At 43.0% G+C, this 25,030-nt stretch overlaps 1 protein-coding gene across 1 annotated transcript; it reads right to left on the reverse strand.

Annotated features, from left to right (window-relative positions):
• Window positions 1-7: 7 nt before the first annotated feature.
• Window positions 8-18,588, reverse strand: LOC138946142 (uncharacterized). The gene is made up of 5 exons (XM_070317649.1): window positions 18,250-18,588; window positions 9,520-11,256; window positions 4,018-4,086; window positions 926-1,015; window positions 8-445 (listed from the first exon to the last, which is right to left on the reverse strand). The coding sequence occupies exons 1-5, from the start codon at window positions 18,586-18,588 to the stop codon at window positions 344-346; spliced, it is 2,337 nt and encodes a 778-aa protein (XP_070173750.1). The 3' UTR covers window positions 8-343.
• Window positions 18,589-25,030: the final 6,442 nt, after the last annotated feature.

The following is a 25,030-nucleotide window of genomic DNA, read 5'->3' on the forward strand; positions in this document are numbered from 1 at the left end:
CCCTGTGTGTGTCTGTCTGTGTTTCAGTCTCTGTGTGTTTCAGTCTGTGTCTGCGTGTCTGTGTTTCAGTCTCTGTGTGTTTCAGTCTGTGTCTGCGTGTCTGTGTTTCAGTCTCTGTGTGTTTCAGTCTGTGTCTGCGTGTCTGTGTTTCAGTCTCTGTGTGTTTCAGTCTGTGTCTGCGTGTCTGTGCAACTATCAACCTTAAATCTGCACCTACACATAAAACAGCAGAACACATCGATCTTCATTGTCTGTACAAAATTCAGTGTTGTTCACTCGCACACTCAACTGACAAGTTCGACATCTCCACGAATCTGCTAATTGGGCAGCGAACTCTTGCAGGTCAGTTGACAATGGAAGAGTTGCTTCCCGTGCTACAGGTGCTAACGTCCCCTTGTTGGAACTGAATCACGACGACGGAGTAGGTGACAAGAGTTCCGACCACCTGAAAAAATGTAGCATAAGATCAGGTTTGATATGGAAGCGAGTCATAATTCATGGACACAGTATAGTAACCTTTTGAAATATCCGATCAATCCTAATGAGAGTCAACCATATGATCAACTGAATAAAGGGACTCATCATCCATCATTTACATTACAAAAAAAGGATCTTTGGTAACATCTTCAAAACTATATTTTAATACGTTTATGTCATTGTTATGCATTGTTAATATTAGGAAAACACACACACACTTACACACACACACACACACAGACACCCACCCACACACACAAACACACACCCACAGGTACACACACAAACACACACACGCCCACAAACACACACACACACACACACAAACACACACACGCCCACACACGCACATACACACACACACAAACACACAAGTACACACACGCCCACACACGCACATACACACACACACACACACACACACACACACACACACATACACACTGACCATGAGAACAGTGGAACGGTCAATAACAAAGAGGCCGTAGACATCATAACCCAGCTTGACATGTCCGAGTCGACTGGCGAACAACTGCACCTGAAATGACGAAACAGAATCACCAATGTAAGCGAGGTATAGGCCGTACCCTGCCAATGCTGCAATGGGCACGCAGAATCTAACTCGAGGAAGGTATATATCGAGACATAGATATAGAAAATTTTATCTCAAATGAGAAATTAATGCGTGGTGTATGCATATATATCACAACATTAAACATACAATATAAATAGTAACAAATTCAGCGTGCCTGAACAATTAAAACAAAACTTAGTATAATCATCTAAACTCATACCTCGTCTGTGTTTTGTTGTGATTCATATCAAGCGTCGGTCTGCCTGACCATATTTGTGTCTGTCTGTCTATTTGTTATTCTCTGTATATGTGTCTTAGGCCTAAAAAAAAAATAGGTGTGGTTACGGTAACCCGACCTACCCTATTTTTGGGGGCCGATCCTATAACTTTTTATTACATTTGTCAAAACAAAAACAAACCAAAAAAAACGAGTGCAAAAAACGCAATGAAAGCGAAAGCGCCCGTGTCGCCCACTTATTTCCCTGTCAAGTAGGTTTAATTTGTACACATTAGAAAAAAAAGTTTTAAAAAAAAAGTGATTGCCTACCTACATACCCTATGTTTTTTGGCTATGTAACCGTAATAATACAGAAGAAACTGCATTGCTTTAGTCGAAGAGGAATAACTCCTTCTCCTAACATGATCAACTGATTCGTCTTTAAATGCAGTTCCCTCCCCTGCATAATTTGCTCAGATCAGATGTTCATTTTTGCATTTGACCCATTATATTTGATGATATTTATAGTTTTTATCATATTTTATCATGTTTTTATCAGTGTTCAATCATTTTAATTTAATAATTTAATAATTTGATCATTACATTTAATTATGGTCAATGGAAAGTGAAATGGATATACAGTGGTCGCCGCTTAATAAAGCCACTTCTGGACCGACGAAAAATGGCTTTAATAAGCGGCGGATTTATTAACCGGGGGTCCAGGAATACGTCATTTTCGAAAAAAAAATCTTCTCTTTCGTCATTTACACTTGTTTGAATCTAAGCAAAACTTCACGAAGGATGTTGAACTTTTGTTTTAATTATGTACATGTACGTGTACTTTGATCACTTCGGTACATCAATAATTTCACTGTCACCGTCACGAATCATTACTCGGCAGAGAAGAACGATTTTATGAGTGTTTGTTTGTTGGTCGTCTTCCACATCAGAACAAGATAATGTGAGTTTTAGTCACAAACTACGTGATTTCTCTGAGAAAACTGGCTTTAATAAGCGGCGGGTTGGTTTTATTAACCGGCTTTTTCTAATACATAAGATATAGTGATAAATCCGGACCGTCTGAAATCGGCTTTTATAAGCGGCTGGCTCTATTAACCGCGGTTTTATTAAGCGGCGTCCACTGTATCAACCTTGAAATCAACACATGGTTTTTGAATGCTGACTTGCTTCATGCATGTACATAGTACATGTACAGTGATTACCATACGTTTTAGAATCTTGAGTCTTGAAACTTGAACAATATATGTTACATGCTGGAAAGGAACAGCAATTGCAGCGGAATTCCTTATCTTCTTCGAGGACTGGGTGGCCGAGTGGTAACGCACTGGGTGGCCGAGTGGTAACGCACTGGGTGGCCGAGTGGTAACGCACTGGGTGGCCGAGTGGTAACGCACTGGGTGGCCGAGTGGTAACGCACTGGGTGGCCGAATGGTAACGCACTGGGTGGCCGAGTGGTAACGCACTGGGTGGCCGAGTGGTAACGCACTTATGCGCTCGGAAGCGAGAGGTTGCGAGTTCGACCCTGGGTCAGGGCGTCAGCAATTTTCTCCCCCCTTTCTTAACCTAGGTTGTGGGTTCAAGTGCGAGGTCCCTTCGTGTACACTACATTGGGGTGTGCACGTTAAAGATCCCACGATTGACAAAAGGGTCTTTCCTGGCAAAATTGTATAGGCATAGATAAAAAATGTCCACCAAATTACCCGTGTGACTTTGAATAGGCCGTGAAAAGTAGGATATGCGCCCAAAATGGCTGCAATCTGCTTGTCGATGTGAATGCGTGATGTATTATGTAAAAAAAAAATCCATCTCACACGGCATAAATAGATCCCTGCGCCTTTAGTCCGAGTCTGGAGATACGCGCGCCATATATAAGACTTCATATAACATAACATCTTCTTCTTAAAAGATCCAAGAAACAAAGGGACGAAAACGCTCTGAATAAACGACATATGCAACAACAGTGGGAGCTCTGCGGAACCAGTCTCCTGGCACCTGAGCGAACAACAAGCATTGAAATGATCATAGACCAAATAGCCTGGACCGCCAACTCGTCACGTGACCCTTCGAGGTTACGACTCTCGACTTTCAGGGGCGCTTTGCGTCCGGTTTGAAAGGCCAGCGAGTCGAAGACAGTGAAAAGAATGCACGCTCCAGTTATTTGTGACAATGGGAGGTGACAATGAACTGGATTTTCCAAAACTCCAAACTAAACTTAACAAAACTCATCAAAAAACATGTTCCATAATTATGCACTTTTGTTGAGTTTATTTTAGCATTTTCAGAACTGACCTCGGCAACTTCGTCCATGTTTACAATCGACACCGGATATCACGTCCCCCTGATTTCTGAAAGGCTTGTAAGCGTAGGTTCCTAAATGCGAGAGGCCGCTATCTCGTAATAGAGAGAAAGAGCGGAGAGAGAGCTAGTTGGCGGTCCAGGATAAATGGTCTATGAAATGATCAAGCGACTTTCATCCTTTTAACAGAAAAAAACCAGAGACATAATAACGTCACCTTCCTCGACACTTCATCCTTAACGATGTCTGCAGTAACGTAACAAAGATATATATACTCACCAGAACTTTACTTTTGTGTTGGTAGACACTCTAGATACGGCGAGCCCTCAGTGGTTGCATGTACCTAGTGTCCCAAATAGTTACTAGAACTGGGAATAAAAACAGCTAAATAGCGTAGCAATTAGCACCGCTGAATCCATGACTTAAGCTTACCTTGCACAGCAGTCTGTCGGACAGATTGGACCAGTCGGACGCGTAAATTACCTCCTGAGGCGAGTGAGCCTGAAAAAAACAAAATCATTACTGTACTTATTAGTGTGAACATTCTCTAGGGAAATGAGGTCCAGGTTAACTAATTAGGCAGAAATAATTAGCGTCACCACCACGAACATTTCCAGTGAAATGAAGAACAGGTTTACTAAATTTAGTTGGTGGCCGCACATAGTTAACTAGATGAATACCCGCTTCGCCGGGTACGGCTTCGCCGGGAAGAAGTCGAACCGAATACGCCGAATACGCCGGTTTCGCCGGCGCACCGCACGAAGGAAGGGAGATAAACGCGCAAAACACTGGAGAAGAGTAAAAATAGTATAACGGGAATATGGATTGAGCGTTGTCGACAGTGACCTTCTAAAAATAGAAACGGGAATATGGATTGACGCCACACGAAGGAAGGGAGATAAACGCTGAAAACACTGGAGAAGATAAGGAAGAGTTACTGGGAATGGATCCAGAGAAAAACCAAAATCGGTTCAGCGTTGCGCGCTGAGAGCACGTGTTGAAATATCTCATCGACCAGGTTGTGTCCGGGGTGTACCTGAATATGGCCACCAAATTTGAAAGAGATCCATCGAGAACTTTGGCCGTGCATCGCGGACACACACACACACACACACACACACACACACACACACACACACACACAAGTCGTATATATATATAGAAGGCACAGTAAGCCTCCCGTAAACCATCACAGATACTGTCAGGCTTTTACACACAATACAAACACCCTTCCGTTTGAACGCTCACCAAACGGGAACATCCTAGGTGCCTTACGCAAAGAGCGAGCAATTTTCAAAGAATTAATTAATTTAATGGCTTACGTTAGTGTGTCCCTCAGTCCTGTACTGGCTGTAGACCATTTACAGGAGAGAGCTATCGTTTTACCTCGATCGTATGCGGTATGCGGGGAAATAACGAAAGTTTGTGTTTGTGATGAAAAAGTTATACTCTATGCATATATAAAAGCAAGGCCATCAAAGAAGAAAGTGTAGCGTCTTTTTAGCGGCCGGGATTTATTGAGGGGCTCCGAGATATTCAACACTGATCTAAAAAATATTTCTAGATCAGTGATATTCAACTTACGAAGAGAGGTATGCGCGGTTTGAAAAAGTGCACGAAAAAGAGGTTTCTCTCTTGACGATCTTTGAAACCAGCCAATCAGACTTCAAGTTTGATTCCTGCACGATGCCACCAACCAATCAAGCTTTGCGGTTTCATAAATGCTCGAACAATGCACAATGGCTGCCTCCATAGAGACAGACGATACATGCGGTAAGACCCTCATTATTGGTTTTGATTTCGGTTTTTGTTGATGGACACTGCATAAATAACATCACACGCATTTTATGTCGTTTAGTATAGATTGATCGTGCAAGAAACGCCCCCACAGTGTTCAAATTTTAGCCAGAAGATACTAACAGCTCTCGATGGTAAAATGAACAACAAGTCGCGTAAGGCGAAATAACAACATTTAGTCAAGCTGTGGAATTCACAGAATGAAACTGAACGCACTGCATTTTGTCACAATGACCGTAGTCCGCCGCTCGCGCAAAAGGCAGTGAAATTGACGAGCCTGTTTAGCGCGGTAGTGGTTGCGCTGTGCTGCATAGCACACTTTTCTGTACCTCTCTTCGTTTTAACTTTCTGAGCGTGTTTTTAATCCAAACATATCATATCTATATGTTTTTGGAATCAGGAACCGACAAGGAATAAGATGAAATTGTTTCTGAATCGATTTCAGAAATTTAATTTTAATCATAATTTTTATATTTTTAATTTTCAGAGGTTCTTTTTAATCCAAATATAACATATTTATATGTTTTTGAAATCAGAAAATGATGAAGAATACGATAAATGTAATTTTAGATCGTTTTATAAAAAAATTATTTTAATTACAATTTTCAGATTTTTAATGACCAAAGTCAGTAATTGATTTGTAAGCCTCCAAGCTGAAATGCAATACCAAAGTCCGGCCTTCGTCGAAGATTGCTTGGCCAACATTTCAATCAATTTGATTGAAAAATGAGGGTGTGACAGTGCCGCCTCAACGTTTACAAAAAGCCGGATATGACGTCATCAAAGACATTTATTCAAAAAATGAAAATCTGGTCTGGGGATATCATACCCAGGAACTCTCATGTCAAATTTCATAAAGATCGGTCCAGTAGTTTACTCTGGAGCGCTCTACACACACACACACACACACACACACACACACACACACACACACACACACGCACACACACACACACACACACACACACATACACCACGACCCTCGTCTCGATTCCCCCTCTACGTTAAAACATTTAGTCAAAACTTGACTAAATGTAAAAAGGAATAATGAAACATAGTGACTCTTCTTGTGATAAGCAATGTCATGTACCAAATGCTGCTTTTATTCTCAAAAATCAGCAAAGAAAAAAACCCAGGCGGCCGTGTGTTTTACTTCCTATTTGATTTTCGTTATTTGTGTGTGTGTGTGTGTGTGTGTGTGTGTGTGTGTGTGTGTGTGTGTGTGTGTGTGTGTGTGTGTGTGTGTGTGTGTGTGTGTGTGTGAGGTGTGTGTGTGTGTGGGAGGTGTGTGTGTGTGTGGGGGAGGTGTGTGTGTGTGTGTGGGAGGTGTGTGTGTGTGTGTGTGTGTGTTTGTTTGAGAACATAACATTAGAAAATAATTCACTCGAGAATAGACGGTGAGGAGTTCAGAGAAGTAAGCAGGAGACGAGCCAGAAAAGAAGTTAAAGCAGAGGTTGGACAGTTTGTAGTCAATGCGGGACTGAATAGGTAACCAGTGCAGTGTGTGAAGAAGTGGTGTTGCGTGAACTCGTTTTCGTGCTTTCAGAATGAGGCGTGCTGCCGAGTTTTGGACTTTTTGTAGTTTATGCAGGAGGTACAGAGGACAGCCAGAGAGAAGAGAGTTGCAGTAGTCAAGTTTAGAAAGAACAAAGGCACAGACAGTCACAAGAGTGTTAGTTGTTTGAGAGGAGAGTGTGTGGCGAATGGTGCTGATCCTTGCGAAGCTCAAAATAAGCTGCTCTACAGACTAAAGATATATGTTTGTTTAGGGTCATGTCAGATGAAAGGGTGAATCCAAGGTTTCTAACTGATGGTGAGAAAAGAATGTCGGTGTTGCCTATTGGAACAGAAACAGGTTGGGGAGAAATGTAGTGTTCTTCTTTTTGCACAGTAAGACTTCAGTCTTATCATCATTCAGCTTAAGTTTGTTATCGACCATCCAAGAGTTTAACATCAGTGATGCATGTCTGAATGGTCTGGATGGCGGAATGTGTCTCTGCAGGGGGACTGGGTTTATACAGCTGGGTGTCATCAGCAAAAGACTGATCTAAAACAGAATGGTTTTGAATCAGTGTGGAGAGGGGCTTAGTGTACATGATGAAAAGGATGGGACCGAGTACTGAACCTTGAGGAACGCCGAAAGAAAGTGGGGCTGGAGCAGACATCTGGCCATCGACAAAGCACAGCCTGCGTCCTGCCAATGAGATAGGACTCAAGCCATGCTAGCGGTGGACCGGAGATGCCATATATATCAGTAAACACTTAAAGCCGGATGTGTCACCTCCCATCGGCATCTTCATGTATTGTTTAGACGTTAAAATATATTTCACTCAAGTGGAGGATGAGCACCATCTTCTCAAATCGAAAGTAGGTGCACAGACACAAAAATACAAAATACAAAATTGAGGAATTTGTTAATGAACCATATGGTAAAGGTCGGCTTTAGAAAAAAGTTTCAACATGCTATTTCTCTTGGCCCTGTACCGAGGGTTAGGAACAACAACTTTCATTTGTGGCAACAGAACTTTTTCTTTGTAGTAAAAGTTTGACTCAAGCTACTTTTGATTTGAGTGCGGAGTATGTGTTTCCACCTTTTTCAGAACCGCAACACGGTGGCCTAGTGGTATGGCGTCCGCCCAGTGAGCGAGAGGTCGTGGGTTCGAACCCCGGCCGGGTCATACCTAAGACTTTAAAATTGGCAATCTAGTGGCTGCTCCGCTTGGCGTCTGGCATTATGGGGTTAGTGCTAGGACTGGTTGGTCCGGTGTCAGAATGATGTGACTGGGTGAGACATGAAGCCTGTGCTGCGACTTCTGTCTTGTGTGTGGCGCACGTTAAATGTCAAAGCAGCACCGCCCTGATATCACCCTTCGTGGTGGACTGGGCGTTAAGCAAACAAACAAACCTTTTTCAGACTAAGTGTTGAAAGTGTTTATTGGAAAAGTAGCATTAGTCTGACGGACCTATTTTTAACTTTTATTTTAAATGCTTGGTGATTGTGTGCGTGTGTGTTATGCAATAAAAGAGGACAGAGAACATTCCCCAAAAAAAAAAAAAAACTTTCATTTGCTTTTAGGAGTACGCTCATTAACCTGGCTTGTTGTGCTCCATGTTCCTTATTTCATGTATGCGGCAATATTCCAATGAAATTTACTGAATAAACTTGTTTAAACCAACAACAACAACACTACCACCACCACCAAAAAACAACAACAACAACAACAACAACAAAATACACTAGACTTGACAAAGGAAATACAAATGTGGGAACCAATCACGTACGGTACAATAACAGACTAAATTGTCTAATGCGGCATAATAAACCATCCATTCCCTCCTGTGAGAACGTCAATCAACACATATCTGTGACCCTCCACCACGAAATGAGTCGCATGTCACCTCGCGCGGTTCTGCGCTAGGCTTAATATAGGTCCGGGGAGTGTCTGGTAACAGTGTGAGGGTCACCTTAGTCACAGGCTTATAACTCAAACAGTTTTCGCTCTTTTCTAAAACGGTTTTCACCACTGGATAGAGCATAAAAAACTCTTTAGGAAAATGTAAAAATATGAAAATCATGCAAAGGTGACATGCGACTCATTCCGTGGTGGAGGGTCACAGAATTTATTATTCTGTCCTGCCTTGTACACAGAAACAGAGCATCCTTCCACTTAAACACATACTACAAATCAACAGCCTAGCTACCTTCTCTGCCGAGTGAAACGTTTTTGCTGAATTAATTTAATTGCTGACACTGGTGTCAGGCATGATTAATTAACAAAAAAATCCCTCCATTCATAGAAAGTAGCCTGTCGGTTGAATGTCAGTGTGTGTGGAAAAAGTAGATGGATGCAAAAACAAAGATTAAGTGTATGAATAATTTACAGTCTGCCATGATTACCCAAACACAACGTTTAAAATTTGACTAATTGAACGTTCAAACGCTGATTTTAATAAGGAATTGTTGTGTATTGACATGATAACAATCCAAAGCTCGAGCGATTGAACTTTTAGGACAATTTTTGAACGTTTTCTGTTGTTCTTTTTGGCGAGGACTTTCCCATTAAGGAATGCACTATGCATAAGTACACACAAATGAAGTCTACAACTATTGAACAGCATCCACATGAAAGCAATTACCGCGTCATTGATACGAATGCCGAAGAGGATGAGTAGCGTCGTGTAGGCAACCGTGAAGACAACGTTGTACACCTGGAACAGGGTGTTGGCCAGGTCAAGCGAGCCACTGGTCAGCGCGTAGATGATCAGACAGAATAGCGGAACATTCCCCGCGAAGCCCATGACCACGAAGTGACGCAAACACTTGTTGGTGACCTGGAGTATGTCACACAGGCTCTGATGCTTGAGACGGAGGTCGTCGAACAGTGCTTCCTGGTCAAGGGCCTGCTCGTCGACATCGTTCTGACCTTGAACAGCAGGCTGGAAGGCTGTGCTGGTGGATGTCTCCAGGACTGCGTTGTCTCTGTCTAGGGTATGTCCTTTGCTCGGGTCGGAATGCTCATTTTGCTGAAACAACACTGCGGACGCCGACATACTCTTAGAACCGGACTTGTTTCGACGTGTGAGTTCAGTATCGGGTTCGTTAACTTGCTTGTCGCGGAAAGATGCAGTAGGGCGTACCATTAGAACTGAAGATGACGTCTTGCGTTTCTTTGCCACACTTGCAGCCGTGGACATGAACTCGCTCTGGGTTCGTGAACAGCTTTCCTTGTCACCGGCACTCTCAACCGTAGGTAGGAATTCCTTGTTGCTAGAACTTCTCAACGAACAATCCTGTTTGGTAGAACAAGCAGCTTTCTGGGCACCACTGTTGAAAGCAGCCGGTTTCGTATCGTCCTCTTCTACGTCATCAGGGACGTCACTTAAACTCCCAACGGTGTCCTGACTTCGGTGGTACAACTCACACTCTCTCGGGTGGTTCATGGAAGCTTTGATGTCATCCGTGGTTGTCGTTTGAAAAGTAAGACACTCTGGTTCTGATTGCACAGAACGCGCCGCGCTTTGAAAAACTGCCTCAAGCTGCTTGGCGACGTTGTGAAACTCCAAGCTGAGAAAGGCGGTCATGACGGCGAGAAAGCATAGCAAGGCGAAGAGGTATGACCCGAGGAAGAAAAAAACGACAGTGAAGCCAAGCAGCGCGCAGTAAAACCAAACTCCAGTGTACACGTGGAAAGGAGACAGGTGCTCGCGCAGGGAGGGAAAGACGGAATGCTGACAGACAAGAAAACCAACGCAGAAGCTGGCCTGGAGCAAAAAGAACAGCTTGCATCTTCCTCTGGTGATTCTGTAGAACTTGGCACAGTCCACAGAGGTCCCGTAGCGTCGCTCAAAGCGCCACAAGTCGGCCATGATGCCGGGCAGAGTGGTAGCCATGTCATACGCTGACACCATGTACAGCAGCGCGCACCCTGTGAAGAAACTCTGGAAGCTGATGGCGGAGATAAGGTACCCGCTGACGGAGGTACCCTTGTAGTAGTAGATGGAGGTGTAACGTGCGGCGTTGAAAACAAATAGTACAGCGATCACAACGCACTGGACAGTGGTGAAAACAGTCACCAGTTTACATCTCGTACAGTTACGCCGTGATGAGACCTTCCTTTCTTTGCCTCCTTCCTCGTCTCCCTCCACCTCCACCTCCACCTCCACCTCCTCCTCGGCAGCCGGCATTTTCTTTCTGACTAGGCTACCATCAAACGACGGTTTCTTCTGTTGACTTTGCGGGTTGCTTCCGCCGACTTTGTTGTTGTTACTGCCAAGCCTGATCACCTCCACATATTCTATTTGCCTTTCATCGCCGGTTGTCAGACTGTCTTGACCATTCGATGCCAAAGGGCGGTGTACGTGTCTTTCATCCCCCTGATGTAGGTCCATGTTAAAAGAACGCATTTCCGTGTGGTTTGATTGCTTATTTGTTTGAGACTGTCCGCTTCTGAAGGATTCTTGACCTTCATCAGCAGACGTAATGTGTGCAGAAAGCTTGTGAGCACAAACCGCAGGAACAACCAGCCCGCACATCCTCATGTACCAAAAGAGAGGTCGGAGCACCCAGAGAATTATTTTACTCTCCTCTAAGGGAGGTGATCTAAATGAGTTCTTTTTCCCCGCGCGCTTTGAAAAACACTTCATTTTGAGCGCTCAAGTGTTGCAAAACAATACGCTCGACAGCCTTCAACCAAGACACAACACTTCTGTACGAAAGTGAAATTCGCTTTCAACCTTGAAGAACATGACAGGCTGCAATCACTGAAAACTTATCCCCTCGTTAGTAGGTCCGTAAGACGGTTTTGTGCGTTGGAACGATCGTACCATTTCCACCCATGTGCTGATAGAATCTGGTGTTACGTAAAAGTGGGTAACTTAAAAAAAAAACACTCTACTGTTCAATCTTTTGAAAACTCAGTGAAACAATCACACAGTTTTCCCTCAAAAATCGTGAAAATACACTACGCAATCCCACAACGAAGTGCTTGTCATCTGATGCAATGACAGCATGAAATGAGGTTATCGGTAAAGGCTGGATGTGTCGTAATGCACAGTGCCAGTTGTCTGGTAACACCGCGCCCGTGAGCATCGCATTACCCTGCACGGTCTGTGGTGATGGCAATACAAACAAACATTCTGCTGTAGCCGCTGCGTAAATACTGCGTACCACGCCACGAGCCGACTGGGATTTTAGAAAATCACAAATCAATGCCACGAGTCACCAAATCTCCAGGGAAACAACAAACAATGCATTACACCAAAGAGGAAATCTCCGTTAATGAATTATTTGACAAGCACTCTGGGTTGAAAAGTGTGGTTTTATGGCTATGTCGAGCCGAATTCACGGAATTGCTGACTTCGCGGAATCGGCAACCTTTTTGCCCATTTCGCGTAATCGGCAAAACGCTGCCCATTACGTGAAATCGGCAGCATTTTGCAGAAAATGCGGAAAGGCTTCTAAAATTTCCCATGAACGTGGCTTCGATAACACCTGCTTGAGCCGATCTCGACCTTGACATCAGTAAGATTCAACTTATGGGGCATGAGGTAGTTCCAGCCTCACTCAGTGAACCAATCCACTCTCATCTGTCTGACAGTCAAACAACTCTCGTTATCTAGCCTCAGCCCACCTTCCACCGGAATGATGAATACTGAATGTTGAAATTTTCTCACAACGTTGTCACACAACAAGCTAGCCCACTCGTTGTTGGTGTGAGAAAATCGGCGTGCTTCTGGTTAAAATTAAAAACAACTGATAGCCATTGTTGGATTCGGCACTATATTTCAAGGCTTGGAATCTGATTTTAGGCTTATTGTGAAATCGGACTACAGGCCCAGGCCTCCACTTTGGTCATTACCAGTGATTGCACAACAGTCACTGCCCATGATTAATTAATTGCAGTTCTGTGCTCCTAACGCCTACTCAATGGCCCATGATGAAATCTATCGCTATGCATGTTCAGTGCCGGCACGGTTGGCCTAGTGGTAAGGCGTCCGCCCCGTGATCGGGAGGTCGTGGGTTCGAACCCGGCCGGGTCATACCTAAGACTTTAAAATTGGCAATCTAGTGGCTGCTCCGCCTGGCGTCTGGCATTATGGGGTTAGTGCTAGGACTGGTTGGTCCGGTGTCAGAATAATGTGACTGGGTGAGACATGACGCCTACTCAATGGCCCATGATGAAATCTATCGCTATGCATGTTCAGTGAAGCGTATCTGTGTTGCAACCAGACCGCCTCGCTGCAGATCACTAAATATCAATCAGGACTGTAGGTTTGTTTTCAATTCCGTGTAATGAGAGTAAAACATTTAAACTTTCAGTAACTACACCAAGTGCTTTTTGAACGTAACAAAACCCCGAGGGCTTTTGCTAGTGTGTGCCATTACTCCACGTTGGAAAACACCTTTCAACTTTCATTGGATCCACAACAAACACAATTTACACACCGTTCCAATCGGCTACACTCGGAAATCGAATGAATCTGTATGGGTCTGATGGTTGTTTTGTAATCAAACATTGACAATGCGTATCGACAATTAAACTATGATCATCAAAGAATAATTCATGTATTTCGGTTATTCGCTGAGCCTGGATGATGAATAAATCAAGGATGACTCGGGGATTGGCTTCAGATTTCGGGCTGGGCCGTTAAATGAAAGAATAAAGTGATGTGGTTGTTCTTCGGTCAAAGTGTGTGTACTTCAACGAGGTGTTCAAAATACAAATTCCAAAGTCAAAGTTCACTATTTAAAGCCTTGTGGTTGGTACCTGTAGAGGCTACAGAACGATGTAATGGAGCAATGCTTTGCCCGTCCCAACAGTGCCATATACTACTTAATCTCAGAAAATCTATCATCGACGCAGTGGTCAAATGATACGGTGGTATATGAAGGGGTAGGAATAGTCTTCCTTAGTCTTTCATTTCATTTCATTTTTCATTTCATTCACTCTATCATCCCAATGCTGGGGAATTCGGGTCGCTTCCAGTGGAAAGCTAGCAGCAACAAGAGTCGCGCTACCCAGGTGTCTGCGTGTTTAGGTGTCATCAGCCACCTGCACTTATGGCAGAATGACCGAGGCCTTTTACGTGCCACTGTGGTGACACGGGGGTGGGACATGTATACCGTCTCTGAGTCTGCACACAAAGTTGACCCGTGTCCGTCCCTGCCGGGATTCGAACCTGTGACCTTAGGATCCCAAGTCCAGTGCTCTACCAACTGAGCTACCCGGTCCCCGTTACATGACGGCCCGGAGACAGCTAGGGCTGTCTAGTGATAGGCTATGAATAGTTTCCCTGAGTCTTCGAAATGTTGCAATGACACGTTGGCCCAGGGATGACGGCAGTCTAGTTATACAGTATAAACGGTATAGCTGAAGTAACGTTGTGGTGACGCTAGCCATTTTTCAAGCTGGTTTTTCGCTATAAGTACAAATCATGGTTCTTGTCGAAACAGGTCCCTCTGTTACTTCAACAATTCAAATCAAGTCTAAAACCCAATAATTACATATTTCGCTGAAGTTAAAACAGCAGTAACACAAAATATCAATCGGTTGCCGATGTCTTTCCGGTATTTTTATATTTCAACCGGTAAAATTCCGGGAAGTTCTGCTGAACGTGATCAATAGCTATATAGTTACCCCCTCCACACCGTGGTCTAATCATCCTTTACTCTAACGACGCGGCAGAAATACACTCGTTAATCTAAGTCAACGCTAGAGTTTACCTAAAATCAGAACTTAAGTTGAGCGGTAAAAGTAGGTAGGTGTCAGATGATGTTATCCTTGGTACAGGCCTGAAAGACAGTCCTGTCTGACGTGAATAGTTCATTTCCTGACACACACAGCGATCGATATTTAGAATGATTTTCACAAAGTAGGGTGCGACCAGGCGGAAGGTGAGGGCCCCAAAGGGGGGGGGGGTATCATCACGATCACGGGAAGGAAAATTTTAGCTTTCACGATCACAGTTACCTTGATTTTTGTTTTCACGATCACAAACACCTTGACGAATAGAGGATCATAGAGTGATACAGCTGTGAAAAATGTACGTTGAAAATAAAATGCTTTGCAATAATGCCCATCACGATCACGAAAACAAATGACGATCACGATCACGAGACTTGATTTTTTTGTCATCACGGATTACGGGCAAAGTCCCATCACGATCACAGAAATGGAAATTTCGGCAATCACGGTCACAGAAAGGTCAAAAAATGCCAATCACGATCACGATTCTAAACCCTTTGGGGCCCTCGAAGATCTGTGATAGCGATTTTTAATGTGTGAAAGGCTAAAAAGATATATGTTGGATAAGGGTAACTTGGCCGACCTAATCGCTTTTCCTGGTTACCCTAAAGCTGTTTTCACCGCCCTGAAAATAAGGTTGAAAGACAAAGGGACAGTAATTTTGGCGCTCCATATACCAACGGAATAATCATGTAGTCTGTGTGATCCATACCAAGGGAAATAATCAACGGAAGAAATCAAGCTGTACTATTATTCTCCCTTTCATTTGATTCACAGTGTTGTGTAAAACTAAAAGAGAGAAAGACAAAAACCTGCCTACTGACCCATATTTTTACATACAGTCATTATTTAACCTGAATGTGTTCCGACAGACAAGGAATCCAGAAGTAGGTGTGTGCATGTGTGTGTGTGTGTGTGTGTGTGTGTGTGTGTGTGTGTGTGTGTGTGTGTGTGTGTGTGTGTGTGCCTGAGTGCGTGCGTACGTGCGTGTGTGTTTTAGGCAATTCCAAGAAAACTTCACCACTGATCTTCATGAAACTTACCATGTGAAGTCTTCCAGACATTAACCCCCCCCCCCCTTTTTTTTTGTTGTCGATAATGTCTTTGATGACGTAACATCCATGCGTTGAAACAGATGAGGTTGCACTGTGGCGATCGCATTTTTAAATCAAATTCAAAATTGAACTCTTTATCAAACAATCTTTGACCCGTACTATTTCTGCTTGGAAGATTGATCGATTAATATGTTAATATACATTGTGCCTGAAAAAGTTGTTCCTTGTATTCTATATGATGTTTCAATAGAAAACTAGTAGATGTATATCATGATTTCGATTGTAAAATGTGCTCAAAATTGAAGAAAACTGAATGTAAGGTTCACTGTTCGCATAATTAGCATAGACCAGGTCGACTCGGTTTTCGGTTTTTGGACAAGCAGGTCTTCTAAGTCTCGGTGATGACTGATCCTGGGGTTTCAGTGCATCAACATCACCGCTTTAAAATCATGACAGAGTTAATTCCGGAAAACGTCTATTGTGAAGGCCGTTTTGACCTATCATGTTTAGCAATGAATGGCGATTTTGAATAATAAAGAAGGTTTGCTCCAATGCCAGCAGGCCCTATCAGTAAACATCAAGCTTTGGAATAAAGGTTTCATCTTTCTTTCTTTATTTGGTGTTTAACGTCGTTTTCAACCACGAAGGTTATATCGCGACGGGGAAAGGGGGGAGATGGGATAGAGCCACTTGTCAATTGTTTCTTGTTCACAAAAGCACTAATCAAAAATTTGCTCCAGGGGCTTGCAACGTAGTACAATATATTACCTTACTGGGAGAATGCAAGTCTCCAGTACAAAGGACTTAACATTTCTTACATACTGCTTGACTAAAATCTTTACAAACATTGACTATATTCTATACAAGAAACACTTAACAAGGGTAAAAGGAGAAACAGAATCCGTTAGTCGCCTCCTACGACATGCTGGGGAGCATCGGGTAAATTCTTCCCCCTGACCCGCGGGGGGTATAAAGGTTTCAAAACGCTAGTCTTCTTGGTACTGTGAGGTATTGAGAACAGGGGACAACAACAACAACAAAAGCAATAACAACAACCCCAAAACAATGAATTGAAAAAGCAGAAACAGATGTAGGAATCAATCAGTTACAATAGAAGACATGAACGTTTCAACAAAAATGTTCCATGCGTCATGATTAAACACATTTTTCTTCGCGGGTAAAGCATCAAGTCAAACACCTCAGATCTGTTTAAGCTTTCACACAGAAATAGAGCGTCCTCATACCAAAAATCAAAGACATGGCTGCATTCTCTGCAAAGTGAAAATATTTTGTTGAACTATTTTTGCAGTTAGTTAGTTAATGGTTGCTTTTTGGGTCCAGCGGACCATATAGGCCAAATCAGGACCCCAAATACATACAAGGCTTGCTGTGTCGTACCAGATTTACACGAGCCGCTTAGTTAAATATCGAACTGCGAGCAAAAGCGAGCTTTTCAATATTTGAAAAAGCGACGAGTATAAATCTGGGGTAACCTTGAACTTTAGCGTGTTAAATTCATAGCTCATAATTCAGAGGCATTTAAGTCTCCAAATTTGTAGAACCTGCACTTGTAATCATAACAAGTCATTTTAGATCCCTTTGAAGTTACGGAATGAACTCCGATGAACTGTACGAATGCATTTCGTTTACATGGGTCAAAGAAGGAATTATCCGTATGAGCGGGCAAAGGGAGACAACTCTTTCGTGTAAATGATGTCCCATGGTTGACAACGTACGCCATTTTCGGTGCATTTTCGTCGATTGAACAACCAAATTAATTAATTATGCTTAAGTTTGGAGCTCAATCCGTCAATTAATTTCACGACAAATGTTCTTTGGCTTGCTTACATGGACTTGTATCAAAAATAAGTCAAGAATGTCACTGAATAGTGAGCTATGAATTTAACACGCTAAAGTTCAAGATTACCAAATCTGGAACGACACGGCAAGCCATGTAGTATTCTGTTTATCCTTCATACTGTACTTACATGCCTTCAGCTCTAAACATCCCTGAGTCGACGTGAACAAATTGAAGACGCTTCTAATGGAACCTCAATCTCTTCCAAAGCCTCGTGCAATCTTTGACGTTAAAGGAAAGAAACGTCACTCTAGAAAGTACAGTGAAACGTGTTAGTTCTAAAAACTCTTCCCGGGGAAACAGCAGGCACAAAAGTGTTTCCATAATGACGTTTATCTCGGTGACTTTGGCATCATAAGCTGTGAAAAAGCAGAACCCTGCCAGACAAGTTTGACACGTTCTCTGTTTACATGATATACACACGTGTGGTTTAAACGATATTGTTATCTCACGAGGGGTCTCTCTAACGTATGTAGGATAACAACAATTTCTTCACATAAAGAATCTAGGCCGTTGAATTTCAGCATGCGTTCAAGTTAAAGGAGGTTCTTATCGCATGTAAAAATCTTGACAGTTCTGTGGGTCATGATGGATTTACATGAGAGGGAAGGCACGATCAAGCAGTATACATGTACTATGTAAAAGCAGACACAAATGTAGTCTACCACTACTGAACAGAATATACATGAAAGCAATAGCTGAATTTTACCGCATCATTGGCACGAATTCCGACGAAGATGAGAAACGCCGTGTAGCTCACAGTGAATATAACGTTGTACACCTGTAACAGGGTGTTGGCCAGGTCGAGCGAGCCACTGGTCAGCGCGTAGATAATCAGACAGAATAGCGGAATACTGCCAGCGAAGCCCGTGCACACGAAGTGACGCGTACACTTGTTGGTGGCCTTAAGTATGTCACACAGACTCTGGTGCTTGAGACGGAGGTCGTCGAACAGTGCTTCCTGGTCCAAGGCCTGTTCGTCGACATCGTTCTGACCGTCCACCGCAGGCTGGAAGGCTGTGCTCGTTGATGTCCCCAGCACTGTCATGCCTGTGTCGGTATGCCAAGTGCACTGAAACATCGCTTCGGATGCTGACATATTCTTAGAACCGGAATTATTTTGGTTTGTTGTGGGCCTAGACTCATGTTTGTTTCCTTGCTTGTTGCGGGAAGATGAAATAGGGCGAATCATTTGGATTGAAGATGCTGTTCTGTGTTTCTTTGCTACACTTGCAGCGGTGGTCAGAAATTTGCTTTGTATTCGTGAACAGTTCTCCTTGTCACCAGTGTCCTCTACTGTGGGTAGGGGTTCAGTGTCACTAGAATTTTTCGGCGAACGATCCGGCTTGGTAGAACAGGCACCAGCTTTCTTGGCACAATTGTTGTCACCAGTCAGCTTTGAATCGACATTTTCTATGTCACCAGTAGTGTGATGTAATGATGTCACAACGGACGAAATTGTCTCAACTTTTCTGCGAGGGTGAATAGTTTTGTGATTGCGACAGTACGACGCACAGTCTCTCTGGTTGTTCACTGGTGCTCTGACGTCATCAGTGGTTCTCGTTCCAAAGGCACAGTGCTGTGGTTCTGATTGCACAGAAACTGTCACCAGGTCGGTGACACTTTGAATAATACCCTCAAGCTGCCTGGCGACGTTGTGAAACTCCCCGCTGAGAAAGGCGGTCATGACGGCCAGAAATCCCATCAGGGCGAAGAAGAAAGAGCCAATGAAGAAAAAAACGACAGCGAAGCCAAAAAGGGCGCAGTAAAACCAAACTCCAGTGTACACGTGGAAAGGAGACAGGTGCTCGCGCAGGGAGGGAAAGACGGACTGTTGACAGACAAAAAAAAGCAACGCTGGTGCTGGCCTGGAGCAAAAAGAACAGCTTGCATCTTCCTCTGGTGATCCTGTAGAACTTGGCACAGTCCACAGAGGTCCCGTAGCGTCGCTCAAAGCGCCACAAGTCGGCCATGATGCCGGGCAGAGTGGTCGCCATGTCATACGCTGACACCATGTACAGCACCGCGACTACTGCGAAGAAACTCTGGAAGCTGATGGCGGAGATAAGGTACCCGCTGACGGAGGAACCCTTAAAGTAAAAGATGGAAGTGTAACGCACGGCGTTGAACAGAAATAGTACCGCGATCATAACGCACTGGGTAGTGGTGCAGATGGTCACCAGTTGACATCTCGTACAGTTATGTCGTGGTAAGATCTTCCCTTCTTCGTCTCCTTCTTCCTCCAAGTCTGCCTCCATTTCTTCAATCTCCGTGTTCTTCTCTTCAGGGTTTCCCACAAACGGCGATTTCTTTTCTTGATCTTGTGGGCAGCTTCCGCCGAGCTTGTCCTTCCTTGAAAACGAGCTATCTTGCAATCTGATTACCTCCAAGATTTCTGCTTGCCTTTCATCGCCGGTTGTCACACTTGCCGTTCCATTCCATTTCGTGGTTCTGGACTTTTCTTCAAAATCAACAGAGCTTTTGGGATTATGCTTGTCAAGGGAGTCCTCAGGAAGATCAGCTTTCTTGAACGGAGAACCGCCGTGTGTTAAAGATTTCCGGTTTGCCCTGCTTTTTCTGTTCAAAAGGTGATTGCCATGCTTTGCGATAGTTTGTTCATCTCCTTGAATTAGGTCGACATTGACTGAAAGCATTTTCGTATGGCTTGATGGCTTATTTGATTGAGGCTGTCCGCTTCTGAAGGATTCTTGACCTTCATCAGTAGACTTATTTCTTGCAGAAAGCTTGTGAGTACAAACCGCAGGAACAACCAGCCCGCACATCCTCATGTACCAAAAGAGAGGTCGGAGCACCCAGAGAATGATTTTACTCTCTGCTAATGGAGGTGCTCTTGATGAGTTCTTTTTCCCTGTGCGCGTTGCAAAACACCTCATGTTGGGCGCCCAAGTATCGCAGAGCGAGGGCTTGACAGACTTCAACGAAGACCAAGTGGATCTGTATGAAAGAGAAGTTCGCCTTGAACTTCATGAACACAACAGGCTGCAATCACATAAAAACCGTGAAAACACTCCAGGTTTTAGAGCTTATTGTTGGAAACTTAAGAGAGAAAAAAAATCATACTGTTCAAACTTTTGAAATCTAAATATCAGTGGTGAAAAAAACAAGTAATCACAAAGAATGTGTTGGGGTTTTTCAAAGCCTGAAAACAGTCTGTGCATTTTAGGCAATTTCGCGATAGCAAACTGCAGCGAAAGCGTCCGTCATATCACATAATAAAGTGCCTCAGCCTGCCATCTGATGCAATGACAGCCTGGAATGAGGTTATCACCAGATGCGTCGCAGTGCACTCTGAGTGTCGTCTGGCAACACCGAACATAATATCCTGTCATAGGCCGCGGTGACGGGGACAAATGCAAACATTTTGCTGTGGCTGCTGCTTGAATAATGTGCACCACACCACTAGCCGACTGGGATTCGGAAAAATTACAAATCAATGCCACGAGTCACTAAACCTCCGGGAATAAACAAACATTGCGTTTTTCTCATGAGGGAAATGCCTGTTAATGGGTTATTTGCCATCCACTCTTGACGGAAAATAGTGCTTTTAGTGACCGAGCCCTACAACGAAGGAATCCAAACTATCCTGTTGAGGTTAAAGATAAAGTATGGTTTGGGTTAGATATAGGGTTACGACTAAGGCTAATGATTCGTGACAACACTGACACAGTTCCAACTGCCAATAACCATGGCTCGGATAAAGCTTTTTTTCCGACGATCAACACCTTTCTGCAGAAGGCTTTCACTTACTGTGCTTGGACAGATGAGACAGTTCCAGAAGTTCAAGAAGGATGAAAGTCGCTTGATCAATTCAATGCTTGTTAGGCCTAAAAAAAAAAAATAGGTGTGGTTACGGTAACCCGACCTACCCTATTTTTAGGGGCCGATCCTATAACTAATTTTGTCAAAAAAAAACCACAAAAACCAAGAAAACGAGTGCAGAAAACGCAATGAAAGCGAAAGCGCCCGAGTCGCACACTTATTTCCCTGTCAAGTAGGTTTAATGTGTACACATTAGAAAAAAAAGTTTAAAAAAAAAAAGTGATTGCCTACCTTCCTACCCTTTTTTTTTGGCTATGTTACCGTAACCACACCTTTTTTTTTTCTTTTTTTTTGCCTTATCTCACGTGTCAGAAGATTGGTTTTGCATAACCCTCACTTACTCTTGTTGCATATGTCGTATGCAATCAGAGTACTTACTTCCCTTTGTTTCTCGGTTTCAGACTCGCTCAATGATCCAGTCCACTCCAATCTGGTCTGTCAGTCAAATAACTTTCGTTACTTACACCAGTAACTGCAGCCAGTCACTCGCCTGACATGATGAATATTACTCTCAAAATTATGGTATTACAACGTCTATATGTTGTGACTGTGAAACACATCCGCGCTCTCATCTACTATTGAATAAACTGATGGCAATCGCATTTTTCGTGAACTAATGCAAATATAACAAGAAGAGCAAACGCTCGATCGAGTCACTTTCGCAGTTCTGAATATTATATGAGGCATCAGATGGACAGGAAGAAATTGCTATTCACAACACAATGAGTCACGTTCACATAAAATTTGAGCCCGGTCACTTTTATAGTTTCCGAGAAAAGCCCAACGTTAAGTTGTGTGTTGCCGAACAGAAAAGGCTAGTTATCTCCCTTGTTTTTCTGATAACGTTCGTAAAAGGCTACAGATGTAAATACTTTGATGTAAAGAATAATCCTACAAAGTTTCAATCACATCCGATGAACTTTGTCAAAGATATAAAATGTCTAATTTTTCCTTTGACGCTGACCTGTGACCTTGAAAAAGGTCAAAGGTCAACGAAACCATCGTTAAAGTGTAGAGGTCATTAGAGGTCATTGGAGGTCACGACTAAACAAAATATGAGCCCGATCGCTTTGATAGTTTCCGAGAAAAGTCCAACGTTAAGGTGGTGTCTACGGACGGCCGGCCGGACGGCCGGCCGGACGGCCGGCCGGACAGACTAACACTGACCGATTACATAGAGTCACTTTTTCTCAAGTGACTCAAAAATGAAATATGTACATTTGTTTAATCATCTGAGCCAAGATCTTGCTAACGAGATGCTACATGATTACCTTGATAAAAAGAACAGTTGGCATTTCCGAAGACTTATGACGTCACTAATATGCAAATAACTCCATTTTTCGGATAACTGGAAAGTTATAATTTTGACTGGTATTTAACCAAACTGTCTTGAGAATATTCCAGTAAAAACATTTATTGTTGCAATTTATGGTAGGTTGAAGCATGTTTTTCGGGACACGTGTTTTTCCGACAGGTTACAATTGCTCCCACCCACCATGTCCCAAAGCTTACACGTATAATAGGCGCTTAACCTAGGCTACAAGTTTGGCCTCAAACACTAAATCTCAGTCCGGTCAGGTGGATTGTTTTCCGTGCAATTAGTGCAATTAGTGCAAAACATGAACTACGATAAGAGCACTTTGAACATAATAACACCCCGAGCGCTTTTGCCAGTGCAGTCCATTACTGAAACACCATTTAACTTTCAATGAATCAACAACAGGAACAATTTACACACCCGACCGTTCCCGTCGTCTTCACTCTGGCTGAAAACGAATCTGTCTTTTTTCGAGATCAAACATTGACAAATTCCCAACCTTGGGCAATTAAAGATTCTGTATTCTGTATTCTGACAACGCGTGTCGACAAACTGTAATTATCTCAGAAGATTGATTGATTAACATGTTAATCAACATTGTGCCTGAAATTGAAACTACAAAACAAACACAAAAGGTGTGTCCTTGTAATCGTTATAACGTGTTGAATAGAAAATTAGTAGATGTATATTATGTCTTCGTTGTGCTCAAAATTGAAGAAAACAAGATTAATACTACAAGTTAGGTTCACTGTTCGCATACTTCGAATAGACCAGGTTGTCTGGTATCGATTTACGGTTTTTGTTCAAGCAGGTCTTCTTAGTATCGGTGATGACAGATCTCGGGGTTTCAATGACGAAGTTTCAGTCTCGGGCCCACAGACTGACTGAATATTATTAAATCGCTTTCAGCGCTTGCTTTTTTTATCATGTAAACTGAATAAAATAGATCAATTTTTCCTTTATTTTTCCTAAAGGCCAGAGAAAAGAGCTGTAACTCTTCAAATTGTGTCCAGGGTAACAGTAATAAGCGATGTTTGAAAAAAAACTGTCAGTATTTTCTAGCGGTGTGGCAAAGTAAGAGCCCTCGACAGTGGTGCAAGTTGTTCAAAGCCAGACGGAGCCAACAGCACGCTGTAACGAGTTGACCGAGTTTAACCTGCAATTGCAATGAACGACTAACTCTGATGTGTATGTTTTGCAGTGTACGCTCAATATCATACCCTTTTTCTTTCAATAATATACTCATCGGAGTTCACGAATCGTTGCAGCAATGATCGCTGGTCTGCAGAGATCGCTGACGACGTGGTTTGTTCGAGGTGACGTGGGTTTGGCTTGAGGTCACGTGAGTTTAGGAACACACAAGTGCTTAGCTACCCATGCCAGTGATCGGCAAGCAATCGGCAGCGAATCGTGTCTCCGATATCTAAATTTTCGAAATAAAAGAATTTCATATCGAGCTCATACTGCATAACATACACATCAGATTAGTTGTTCGTTGCAATTACAGGTTAAAGCCGGCCAGCAGCGTACTAGTTGCTTTTCCCCGCTTTGAAAAGCTTGCATCAACATCAGGGGCTTTTACTTTGCCACACCGCTTTAAAATCATGACAGAGTTCTTTCCGGAAAACGTCTTTTGTTAAGGTCGTTTTGACGCATCGTGATAAGCACTGAAATGTGTTTTGGAATTTATATAGAAGGTTCGCAGCAACATCAGCAGGCCTTATCAGAAAACGTCAAACTTTAGAGTAAAGCTTCAAAATGCTAATTTTCTTGGTTTTGTGAGGTATTGAGAACAGGGGGAAACAACAACATCAAAAACAACAACAAACAAAACATTGAATTGATAAAGCAAACACAGATGTCGGAATCAATCAGTTACAATAGAAGACAGGGAAGTTTAAACAAAAAGGTTACATGCCTCTTGTTTAAACACACATTCATTCGTGTGTAAAACATCAAGACAACCACCTCAGATCTGTTTAGCCTTTCACACGGACACTGAGCGTCCTTCCACTTGAACATATACCAAAAATCAAAGATATGGCTGCATTCTCTCCAAACGAAAAGCATTGAGTCGAATTAATTTCGCATTTTGACACTGGTGTCGGATGTTACCCCTCAAACAATTTCTTAACATAAAGAATCTAGGCCGTTGAATTTCGGCATGAGTTTCAGTTGAATGAGGCTCCTATCGCATCTAAAAGCCTGGGTAGTTCTGTGGGTGCTTACTTGATGGGTTTACATGAGAGGGAAGGCACGATCAAGCAGTATACCATGTACAAGCAGACACAAATGTAGTCTAAGGATAAGGATAAGGTTCATATAGTCCTGT

The sequence above is a fragment of the Littorina saxatilis genome, linkage group LG13, assembly GCF_037325665.1.
Source record: "Littorina saxatilis isolate snail1 linkage group LG13, US_GU_Lsax_2.0, whole genome shotgun sequence".
Classification (NCBI taxonomy): Eukaryota; Metazoa; Mollusca; class Gastropoda; order Littorinimorpha; family Littorinidae; genus Littorina; species Littorina saxatilis.